The sequence below is a fragment of the Aspergillus fijiensis genome, assembly GCF_003184825.1.
Source record: "Aspergillus fijiensis CBS 313.89 unplaced genomic scaffold BO72scaffold_8, whole genome shotgun sequence".
In the NCBI taxonomy this organism is placed as follows: Eukaryota; Fungi; Ascomycota; class Eurotiomycetes; order Eurotiales; family Aspergillaceae; genus Aspergillus; species Aspergillus fijiensis.
In genome coordinates, this window is record NW_024468984.1 from 586,111 (window position 1) to 596,304 (window position 10,194).

The 10,194-nt window shown below is 51.5% G+C and overlaps 6 protein-coding genes across 6 annotated transcripts; 2 read left to right on the forward strand and 4 right to left on the reverse strand.

The window, feature by feature from the left end:
- Positions 1-185: 185 nt before the first annotated feature.
- On the reverse strand, positions 186-1,486 carry BO72DRAFT_445249 (mitochondrial 54S ribosomal protein bL34m). Its single transcript, XM_040943988.1, has 2 exons — positions 1,303-1,486; positions 186-1,083 (listed from the first exon to the last, which is right to left on the reverse strand). Exons 1-2 carry the CDS (start codon positions 1,365-1,367, stop codon positions 675-677), a joined length of 474 nt encoding a protein of 157 aa, XP_040804689.1. The 5' UTR covers positions 1,368-1,486; the 3' UTR covers positions 186-674.
- Positions 1,470-2,638, forward strand: BO72DRAFT_445250 (uncharacterized protein). The gene has a single exon (XM_040943989.1). The coding sequence runs from the start codon at positions 1,849-1,851 to the stop codon at positions 2,377-2,379; it is 531 nt and encodes a 176-aa protein (XP_040804690.1). The 5' UTR covers positions 1,470-1,848; the 3' UTR covers positions 2,380-2,638.
- On the reverse strand, positions 2,539-4,567 carry BO72DRAFT_445251 (zinc metalloprotease). Its single transcript, XM_040943990.1, has 5 exons — positions 4,359-4,567; positions 4,083-4,265; positions 3,272-4,018; positions 3,014-3,206; positions 2,539-2,949 (listed from the first exon to the last, which is right to left on the reverse strand). The coding sequence occupies exons 1-5, from the start codon at positions 4,371-4,373 to the stop codon at positions 2,717-2,719; spliced, it is 1,371 nt and encodes a 456-aa protein (XP_040804691.1). The 5' UTR covers positions 4,374-4,567; the 3' UTR covers positions 2,539-2,716.
- A 761-nt stretch (positions 4,568-5,328) lies between these two features.
- On the reverse strand, positions 5,329-7,026 carry BO72DRAFT_370902 (translation initiation factor eIF2 subunit gamma; the record flags this gene model as incomplete). Its single annotated transcript, XM_040940981.1, has 3 exons — positions 5,329-5,359; positions 5,439-6,425; positions 6,497-7,026. 3 exons carry the CDS (start codon positions 7,024-7,026, stop codon positions 5,329-5,331), a joined length of 1,548 nt encoding a protein of 515 aa, XP_040804692.1.
- A 361-nt stretch (positions 7,027-7,387) lies between these two features.
- BO72DRAFT_422757 (putative 60S ribosome biogenesis protein Mak11) lies at positions 7,388-9,177 on the reverse strand. Its single transcript, XM_040942823.1, has 2 exons — positions 8,193-9,177; positions 7,388-8,132 (listed from the first exon to the last, which is right to left on the reverse strand). The coding sequence occupies exons 1-2, from the start codon at positions 9,135-9,137 to the stop codon at positions 7,515-7,517; spliced, it is 1,563 nt and encodes a 520-aa protein (XP_040804693.1). The 5' UTR covers positions 9,138-9,177; the 3' UTR covers positions 7,388-7,514.
- A 170-nt stretch (positions 9,178-9,347) lies between these two features.
- BO72DRAFT_445254 (uncharacterized protein) lies at positions 9,348-9,953 on the forward strand. The gene has a single exon (XM_040943991.1). It carries the CDS (start codon positions 9,476-9,478, stop codon positions 9,680-9,682), a length of 207 nt encoding a protein of 68 aa, XP_040804694.1. The 5' UTR covers positions 9,348-9,475; the 3' UTR covers positions 9,683-9,953.
- Positions 9,954-10,194: the final 241 nt, after the last annotated feature.

A 10,194-nucleotide genomic window follows, 5' to 3' on the forward strand; every position in this document is an offset into this window, starting at 1 on the left:
CGCATTGTTTGGTCGGTGCCGCCGAAGAACAACAGGCCGTATCATCTTAAACTGCCATTCCCCTACCATCCAACCAACAAGCTACACGTAAGAGCCAAGACAGTCAGCCAGCCCTCAACAACCGTCTGCACGAAACCTCCGGGTCCAATCGCACAGGTAAAAATCCATGCCAAAGATGTATGTATGTATATGGTACAAAATAGGAAATATAAAAGAAACAAGGTGGTAGAATACAACCATCATATCTCAATCTGGATCATCAGCCACCCACCGACACAACCCATGCCCTCACCTGACCACAGCTGAGCACCGCAGTTAACATACTCCTGTTTAAGATATGAAGCACGAAACCGCATGCCCAACTGAGATCTTCCAGCTCCGGTCCAACCCATGTATCTCATCGAAGACCCCATATACCCTCTAGTAACAAGAGCCCCAGAGAAATCCAATGCGAGTAACCTTCAAAGAAATATGCAGCACACCGAGCACAACAAAAAAGATAAAACAGAAGAACGGATAACCCCCCTCCCCCGAAGCTTTCAGCGAGATACACAGCCCATTGGTGCAGAACGGTCACTTGAGACGGAATCAACCAAGCCCCGCCGTCTCCCTTAGGGTAGGGTAGACCCTCAAGGTAGGGTAGAGGTACTTAAGCGACAGAGAAACCGCAGAATCTACCAACTCAAGTTCTTCCGGCCGCGGGCCTTTCTCCGCTGAATGATCTTCCGTCCAGTCCGGGTCTTGACCCGGGACAGGAACCCGTGGCGCCGCTTCTGCACCCGTCGCGAGGGGTTGTAGGTTGACCGCTTTCCGAGCAGGCAGGCGCTGGCGGAGAAGGATCGGGATTGTTGCAGAGAGGCTGTGGTGGGAGATGTGGAGGGGAAGAAGGCGGAGGTCGATGAGAGGATGGCGGTGGAGGGGGTTCGTTGTTGGTGGGAGAGCTGTGCGCGAAGGGGAGAGAAAGCGGAGGAGGAGGTGATGAGGGTGCGGATTGAGGTGGTGGTGGTAGTGGTGGTGGTGGTGGTGGTGGTTCTTGCTGTTGATGCGCGGGCAGCGGCGGCGGCGGGTGCGGAGATGGGGATTCTGGAATTCACGACGGGGTTAGCCTTTGGATATTCGGGTAGTCGCGAAGAGGTGGTGCGGTATGTTCGGTGGGTTTGCGTTTTCTTTCGGCTTGACTTTCCAGGCTGGAATTTCGAGGATTGGGGGAGGGAAAGGGGGGCAGGTTGGCGATATATTGGCGGAAACTAGGTGGTGGTGGTGGTGGATTTGAAAGGGCATCCATCGCAAGCAACCACGTACCTGGTGGCCGCGGTCATGGAGGACCGGAGAGTGGCGGGCACGGCCCGGCACTGGAAGCAGATCATAGCGTCCGACTGCACTGATAGAATTGAGGCCAAGAGGACGGCAATCAAGCAAACAACCGGGTCACCGACAGGAGGATCTCAAGTGTGGAGGGAGGGAGAGTTGAGTTGGGTGAGTTGAGTGAGCGTGCGTGAGTGAGTGACGGAGGACGAAAATTGAACACCAACAACGCACGGACCACCTGCGACCTTTGACACCAACAACTTTTTTTCTGCCCGCCCGCGGTCTGTCGCCGCAATCTCCATTTCTCCAGATTCCCCATTTGGTCTACACAGACACTTCTAAACGCATACACACCAATCACCTCCAGGCGCAAGCTCTGTCGCATATCTCCGATCATTCGAGAAATACAGACCAATCTTTATCGCCCGCCATTGACGACTTTCTATACCCTACACCGGGCGGATAAAAAAAACTACATAAAGTCGCACACGACCACTGAACACTTCGCAACGAAAGCAAACTTCTCTTGCGACTATCACAATGGCCGCCCAAGGTCCCTCGGCTCTCCCTCCCACAACCATCATCTCATCCCGACCGATCTCCCAGTCGGCTGCCCACGACTTCCTCGCGGCGTACCTCGACCGTGCTGCGACGGACCCCGCCCTCCAACCCAACGCCGGAATCAGTGAACATGGCCCCTTGTCGCGCACCACGGCCGCCGCCCCCAATCTGATGCTGCACAATCTGAAGCGCGTGCAGGCCGGTCTGGCTGGCGAGGTCCTGGGTCGGGACCTGACCCTGGCAAAGCTCATGGCCGGAGAGGACGGCGATGCGCAGCAGCAGACCACCGAGGCGGAGCAGGGCCAAGATTGGGAAGATGCCCAGAAATTCCAACAAGAGGGTGAGGCCCTGGAGGGCTCGCAGGACCCGCTGGACGCAGATGTCAACATGGAGCAAGATCAAGAGGGACCCGCATCGGGGGCCATCGACAAGGAAGAGAGGAAGCGCCTGAAGAAGGAGCGTAGATTGGCAGAGAAACGGGCCAAGGCCAAGGCCGGCACCGATGCCTGAAGCCCAGTTGAAGTCTCGCAACAATATTCCGGTTATTGGTACGGTTGGCCATTTTTTTTCGTTTGGGACTCGCTTTTATCGATTCGGGGTTCAACTTAGATATGCATACAGCATTGGGCGCATTCAAGGCGAATATACATAGGAGGTTGCCATTGGTTTGTTTTCTTACTTCTTTTGTTAAGTTCTTCGAATTTATTATAGCATTCCAACACCAACAAATTGTCAATTACAATCTCATGTATCAAAGTGCTCGACGGCTCCCGTACTCTACGAATGGCAGAACAGGAGGCTAAACACCCCCAAAGATCTCGACTTGAAGTACTTGAAGTGAAGGGCCTCACAGCTCACGATCCGCAGCCTTGACCGGTTTCTCGCTGTCTTCCTCCTTGAGGTTGGTGACCTTTCCGCCCTTCCAGCCAAGCGCCTTGAGGCGTTCCGAAAGAATAGGATGAGAGTAGTGGTAGCTTGCGTACATCCAGTCAGCATCCATGGTGCTGAGGTTCTGGATCTGGAGCTTGAGAAGAGACTGTGCTAGTTCCTCAGAGTATCCGAGTCCAACAGCGAAGGCGTCTGTGATTCGTCAGTTTCAGTCAACATGTAGCCAAAGTGGACAACGTGAGGGATGAGCACGTACCGGCCTCAAACTCGAACTTGCGGCTGAGAATGTTCATCAACAGCTTGACGACGGCGTCCATGGGAGCGAGGGCGTCGGAGAATAAGAGGAATCCGATCATAATGGGCTGCTGGCTGTGGAAGCCAAATGACTGGTACAGGGACTTATTGTTCACGAAAGCAGAAAAGAGCGCGAAGATGTAGAACATGTGGAACTGTTATCCTGGGGTTAGCTCATCTCCTATAACAGTTCGGGAAACCAGGAATTCGCGGAACGCACCTGGGCGATACCGAACAGCTTGGTAGTGTGGCTAAGGCTCCAGTGGCCGAGTTCATGACTGAGCACCGCGACCACCTCTTCAGGCTCGCTCTTCTCGATCAAAGTATCATAAATGACGATGTGCTTCTTCCAGGGAAGTCCGTAGAAGTAGGCGTTGCTGTGAGCACTGCGCTTGCTGCCGTCAATGACATGCAGCTCCTTCAGAGGGAAGTCGAGCTTCTTGGCAAGGTTCTCAACACCCGTCTTTATCTGGCCGGGCTCTAGGGGCGACAGCTTGTTGAACAGAGGAAGGATAACGATGGGGTAGATTGTAATAGCAAAAACCTGAATGAAGATACCGAAGATCCAGAGGTAGTAGAAGAATGAGTTGCCAGTCTTCTGAATGATCTTGAGAACAGCACTGATGATCGGAGTTCCCAGCACGATACCCAGCATTTGACCCTTGAGCATGTCCGTGACCCAGAGCTTGACGGTCTGCTTATTGAAACCAAACTTCTCCTCAAGAACGAACGTATTGTAGTACGAAACCGGGATAGAGAGAACCGTGCTGATCAAGTTGAAACCGAAGAGAAAGAGGAGTGTCTGTGCAATTTCACCCTGGAACCGAGCTGGAAGATACCGTGCCAACAAGAGACCACTAACACCCCAAAGCTTGGGGAGGACATCGCCGTAGATGAACGCGAGATTCTGAATTTGACTGTAAAGACCTGCAAAGAAACCGAACTTGGCTTTGGCGCGACCATAAGCCTACCGAAAGAGATGGCGCTCGTCAGTAAACTCTCGAGTCGAGGGAGGCAGAACGCATGTATACCTGACTCTGATCATAAACCTTCTGCGACACCTCGCCCTCCAAGACCTGGGGAGGCTTCGTCCGCTGCAAGACCTTGTACTGACGGAAAGACAAGAGTCCTTCTAGAACAAACTGTCCCAGAGAGAACCCCACGAGGACATTTTTCCATGGAAAGAATGGGCGGTCGAGCAGACGCGCCAGTTGCTATTCGGGACACGGTAAGCCGCGTTAGCTCACGCTTCTTTCAATTGACAAGGCGAACGATAGAAATAATAGTCTCGGAACAGCAGTCCTTACCTCGAGAATATACATGGTAGCGTCCGCAGCACAGCAAGAATCCGAGATAGAACCTGCTGCGAAGTGGGCTGTTTCCTCGGACTATGAGGTGATGAGGAGGAAGGACACCGCGGAGGGGGGGGGACGTGATGGAGTAAGAAGTACTCCGTAGCTGGCGACCTGGTGGTAGTTGGTTGCCTTGCAGCCTTAAACAACCGCGGATGTGTTTCACTGCCTCTTAAGTTACGAGTAGGTTAACTAAATACATGCATGTAACATTACTGTCACTATTTTGGGGTTCAATAATAAAGAACAAGACAGGTTGTCAACAAGGACAATGAGTAAGCGACAGGGTCTCTCTCTCCCTGGTGAGTAACCATAACCTAACCTAACAAAAATTGAAATAGATTCCAACATACATTCAGTTTCACCAAATTCAACCGAGCCCAGACTATGAGAACAATATGCACAATAATATCATTAAGCAAAGTTCTTAACTTTTGTTTCGTTGCATTCATCATCCCCCTATACAGCATCTACAAAAAAAGAGGCCATGTATCTTGGACCGAACAATAAGAATGAACAGAAAAAAGATGATGAAGAAAATGACTTCCACAGAATAGCGTCATAACACACGTCAAAAGAAGTAGCCTTCGCGCACCAACTCCAGCCATGCTACTTCAGCCTCCAATCTGCCTATCCATCCTGCTGCATGCATGGCCTCTTTGTCTCTGCAAACCTCTGGATGGGCCGGCGGGAGTTTGGAAAAGTCTCCCCCGTGCTCCCCAGCAGGTGAGATAGGCGAAGATTGGACTTACTGCGTTCTCTATCCAGGGAATCAGCCCGACACGCGCTTTCATTACCGTAAACCCTTCTATTTCAGAGTAGACCCAGTCCATCAAGGCTAGTTATCAACTAGACTACAATGTCTTCATCAACCATTCTCCTGGCTGGACCAAGTTGGAACTCTTCAAGCTACCAATAGCTTGTTTTAGTTCGAGACAGGCTCGAGAGTGTTACCGCTGATTCAAAGTTAGTCGGGTTTCATCATGACTCGTACTCTGAGGAGTTGTGAGCGCGCGGCGAGAAGGGAAAACTTACGCGACAATGTTGGCCCATCCAATCAAACGCCAGTGCTTCTCAATTCTGCGGCTGATGGCGATCTTCTCGCCAATCTCAGTACAAGCAGGGCTGGTCAAGCTGAGCTTAGCGGCATCGGCCTTCACACCGATGACCTTGGCACCAGTGGCCGTGGAACCGATGTTAACCATGAGAACCTCGTTCTTGGTCAACTTGGCAACCTTAGCTTGCTTGCCATCGGCGGTCTTAACACCCAACAAACGACGGAGCAAGAAATAGTTAACCTCCAACTCGGTGTAAATGGCAGGAAGGCGTCCACGGTGACCCAGAACGAAACCGACGAGACGATCAGCACGGCACAGAGTAGGGTCGACACGGGTACCGACACCGATCAAACCACCAGGCACGGCAAACTTAAGGTCGTTGTGCTCGGCGAAGAGGGACATAACCCGGGAGAAGATAGGCCGGCACTGGATCTTGCCGTTCTCGTCCTTGGTAACGAGACCAGGACGAATCTCGATTTCGTCGTTCAGTTTCAACACACCAGTGAGGATCGAACCACCAGCAACACCACCCTTCAACTCCTCAATCTCAGCACCGGGCTTGTTCACATCGAAGGATCGAATGACGATCATGTGAGGGGAAGCGGTGAAGTCACGGACAGGGACCGGGATGTGCGAAACCAGGTACTCGTTAACGGCGTCAATGTTGTACTTCAGCTGTGCGGAAATGGGAATAATGGGAGATCCATCGGCGACGGTACCGCGGATGAACTTCAGAATGGACTGGTAGTGTTGCAGAGCTCCATCTTCTCTCATGAGATCCACCTTATTTTGCAGGATGATGATATGGCTGAGCTTCATGATCTCAATAGCTGCCAAGTGCTCCGAAGTCTGAGGCTGAGGGCAAGTTTCGTTTCCGGCGATCAAGAGGAGGGCAGCGTCCATGACAGCGGCACCTGAAAGCATAGTACTCATCAGAATATCGTGACCGGGGCAGTCAACGAACCTACAGTAGAGAGGGTCATCCGTTAGCGGCGGGGCTTGTTGGCTCCAGGGGACAGGGTGAAAGAAACATACGAAACATGTCTCAATAGTCTGTAGCGACCGGAACATCCATCTCTCTCACAAGGCGGGTCGATTTCCTTCTCGCTCTTGAAACTCTTGAAGCAAGTCGGTCTGGGACACTCGGGGTTGTCGCACTTGTAGATCTTGGCGTTGGCATAACCCAGCTTGATGGTGATGTTTCGCTCCAATTCGTTCTTGAAACGGACAGTCTGAACCTCGGAGATGGCCTTGACAACCGTCGACTTTCCGTGAGCGACGTGACCGATGGTACCGATGTTGATCGTGGCCTGGCGCGCAATGATTTCGGGCGTCAGAGGGGTGAGTGTGGACAGGTCGAGAGTCTCTGGGTTGGGCTGCTCGGGCAGCTCTGGCCGCTTAGGCTGGGGGAGGGAGGGCACTCCAGAGTTCTTCATCGCAGACTTCAAGGGCTTCTCCTCAAGGTCGAGGGGCTCCTGATCTTCGATGTCATCGTGACCGTTCGCATCGAGCATGGGGGATCCAGGCTGGGATTCATCGTCTGTGTAATCGCCGTTGGTAGCCATGATTGCGGTGTTAACCAGGAGACGACAACGGAATAGGTAGGAAAAGGTGGGTTGACGAGGGGGGTGGGTAGGAGGGGCGAATATCCAGGGTCGTCTGGTCGGATGAAAATTGCTGCTTGGAAACGGAGAGGCGATATGATACGGTTTGAGCCAGTGGGGTTCGGGTTTGTGCAGTGGAGAGCGAGTGGGCGGTGGGCAGCGGCAGGATTTACTACAGTGCTCGTATTTGACCAGTTGACCGGCGGGGGGTTGATTGTTGACTCATCGCACAAGAACAATAACTAGTTAGCTACTACTCACAGTAGTATCGGGCACTAAAACCATTACAATGAGAAGGCAGGATTCATAACACTTATGCCTGGGTTTTCTATACATGAACAATACCATGCAAAAAACATAACATCATTATCTCACGGCTGCAATCCAACAATCCACACTACTTCTCTTCCTAACAACGACAGAGGGGTATATAGGTTTGAATTCCGATGCTACTCATCATCGCTGGCTTCGCTATCAGATTCCTCCTCGCTAACTTCTTCAGCATCCTCGGATTCCTCGTCATCAAACTCGAGGTCGGACGAGTCCTCCGCCGTCAACATCACGAATGCTTTCAGGCAAGTGACCCGGTTCCCCGTAGCGTAAGTGTTCAACAGTCGGCCAACCTGGTTAACTTCAGAAGCCTTCTCATCTTTAGAATCGGAATTCTTCTTCTTGTCGCCCTTCTTCTTCTTTGCTACTAGTTCAGTGCCACGCAGCAGCCATACGCGGATCAGGCCTTCGCTATTGGCGGTAACAACCAAGTAGTCGCCCTTGTTGGGCCCTGGCTGATCCTTCAGGCTGAGGACCTCGAAGTCCTTGACTCTGCCGGGAAAACCATGTGCCCTACCGCCGAGCTGGGCGATGACCTTAGCAAATGGAATAGGAGACTCATCCCCCTCCGGTGCGCTCTCGACTTGTTTGGTGGAATAAAAGATGACTCTGCCGTCTTCAGTCGAGACAGCAAGCAGTTCATCACTATCCTCGGAAGAGGGGTCGGAGCTGACGTATGTCATCTGGTGAATCTTACTGCGAGGGTTAGGGAACACTCTGCAGATGGGAGTCGAGTCCTGCCAGGGTTAATCAGTTTTGATGCCAACAAATAAACAAGAGCACAGTTGTCGACTTACGATGCCAAAGACGACTGCGCCCCATTCGAAGGCCACAGCAAATTCGTCTCCCTTGGAGTTCCAGACAATTCGCCTTCCTTCACCGGTGCTGTATTTGCCTTCCTTGACGCTTTGTAGAATCTCCCGGTTGAAGCTCAAGACTCCAGCTTTCTTGCCAGTTACTAAGTTCCACAATCTCATGCATTTCTCTCCCTTGCCAACACTTAGCATAAGCTTCATACTAGGATGCACGGCGAAGTCGTTGATTCCAGAAGGAGAGCCACCGGGAGGAGCTGTGTCACCGCTTGGGCGGCCCTGCACTTTAGGGTGCGGAGCTTTGATGGTCGAAACGACGGTAAAGTCACGAGTTTTGGTGACGGAGATGGTGTTATCTTCGGCTGCGACCAAGATCTTTGAGCGTGAGGGGAAGCAAAGGGCTGAGATAGGAGCAGAGTGATGCATCAATGAGCCCAATTCGCGGTTCTTGGGATTTTCGAGAATTTTGTTACCGGCAAGAGTCGGAACAGTTGGATAATCTTCATTGACAGCCACCGGAGCAGCAGATAATGAGTAAAGGTTGACACGCTCATCAGTAGCGCCAGTCGCCAGGATCACTTGGGGGGCTTCGTTGGAATCTGCCTTGGGCAACGGGGACAGTGCGAGGCATCGAATTGCGGAGGTGTGAGCCTCGAAGAGAAAGTTGTCCACAAATTGGACCAATTCAGAGTCGTTAGAGGTTTCAGAGGCAGTATCGGTGGGTTTCACAAAGGCTTCGGGAGAAACAGCAGCAGTGAAGCCATGCAACACCCGTTCGTATGAGCCGGTGACAATCTGCAGAGTGATCGCCGGGAAGTCGGTAGCGGTGGCCGCAGGAATCTCTTGGCTGGTGGTTGACTTGGCGACCTTAGTTGCCTGCTTGAGGCTCTGACGGTCTTTTGCCGTTTCTTCTCTCTTGCGCTTGACCATAATGACTGATGGCTAATGTATTAACTTGGAATGAGAAAACGTGGAAAGATTTGGATGGAATATCTGAACGCGATCAGAACGTGGGCAACTTTTTTTTCTGCCAGGCGTTATCAGCGGTGAACGTGGGCGGTGAATCTAGATTGGTCCACGCCGCCATGGTCTGATGTTTAGATGTCTTTTGTCTCCTCCTTCTCAGACTCTCGTTATCGGTTTGAATGTCTCGAATATGGAGCCGTCTTCGGTATTCCAGATCTCGTCTACATGTCTATGACTGATCCTCCAGTATGACGTTCCAGGTTGATCATCAATATACAGATTCTGAGCTATAGATCTAGAATATGAAAGCCGAGTACAATCCAACTGATAGTCATACACTGTGCGATCTCATCTTTGTTCGACCCTTATTAGGTGACACAATGGCAGCAACCCAAAACAGCCCAGAAGGTTTATTTATTGCATACAGAAAGACCTATATGTATTGCAGGGTCTTGCGCGGCAGCGTGTCTTATGTCCTGCTCCAGTATGTCATGTTTGATTTGACTTAGAAGACATTTATACCTGCCACGTCCGGGATCAATCTATACCCATTGGCGGGGTTTGACATGTTACTGGCTCGTTGGCATTGACTTAATGTGTTTTCATAAAGCATCGACAAGATACTGGTAGATGTAAAGGTACATCACCGTCTTCTATAGTATATATTGAGCGCATGGATTCCTGAACGTTCGTCTTTATGTTGAGCTGTGCTCCAAATGCCTTGCCTTCGGTCACCATAAGCCAACATGGACAGGAGAATTCGCAAGAGCCCAATATCATCCTTCTTTATCATTTCAGTGTCTGACTCCAAGCCGGCCACTCGCCAGTCAGTGTCAATGATACTGTTTGCCCAGAAGTCGTAATCTGTGTGGAATCCACCTTGACCTTTGTTAATGGGCCTCCTTCGACTTGGAAGGCCGTCATTTTACCATCGAGATATGAGGTATGGAGAACGAGTAATCCGTAGGCCTTTGGCTCTAGTGGTTTTAACTATGGAGAGTACTACATCCTCAGGTCCTGA

Bases quoted from the DNA above. Each gene is read 5' to 3' on its own strand.
- BO72DRAFT_445249 (XM_040943988.1), bottom strand. From the start codon at position 1,367: ATGATCTGCTTCCAGTGCCGGGCCGTGCCCGCCACTCTCCGGTCCTCC. The intron at 1,084-1,302 runs GTACGTGGTTGC...CGTGAATTCCAG, and splicing joins TCCATGACCGCGGCCACCAG to AATCCCCATCTCCGCACCCG.
- BO72DRAFT_445251 (XM_040943990.1), bottom strand. The intron at 4,019-4,082 runs GTATACATGCGT...CTCTTTCGGTAG, and splicing joins AGGTTTATGATCAGAGTCAG to GCTTATGGTCGCGCCAAAGC. The intron at 2,950-3,013 runs GTACGTGCTCAT...GACGAATCACAG, and splicing joins CAAGTTCGAGTTTGAGGCCG to ACGCCTTCGCTGTTGGACTC.
- BO72DRAFT_445250 (XM_040943989.1), top strand. From the start codon at position 1,849: ATGGCCGCCCAAGGTCCCTCGGCTCTCCCTCCCACAACCATCATCTCA.
- BO72DRAFT_445254 (XM_040943991.1), top strand. From the start codon at position 9,476: ATGAAAGCCGAGTACAATCCAACTGATAGTCATACACTGTGCGATCTC.
- BO72DRAFT_422757 (XM_040942823.1), bottom strand. From the start codon at position 9,137: ATGGTCAAGCGCAAGAGAGAAGAAACGGCAAAAGACCGTCAGAGCCTC. The intron at 8,133-8,192 runs GTAAGTCGACAA...TAACCCTGGCAG, and splicing joins GCGCAGTCGTCTTTGGCATC to GACTCGACTCCCATCTGCAG.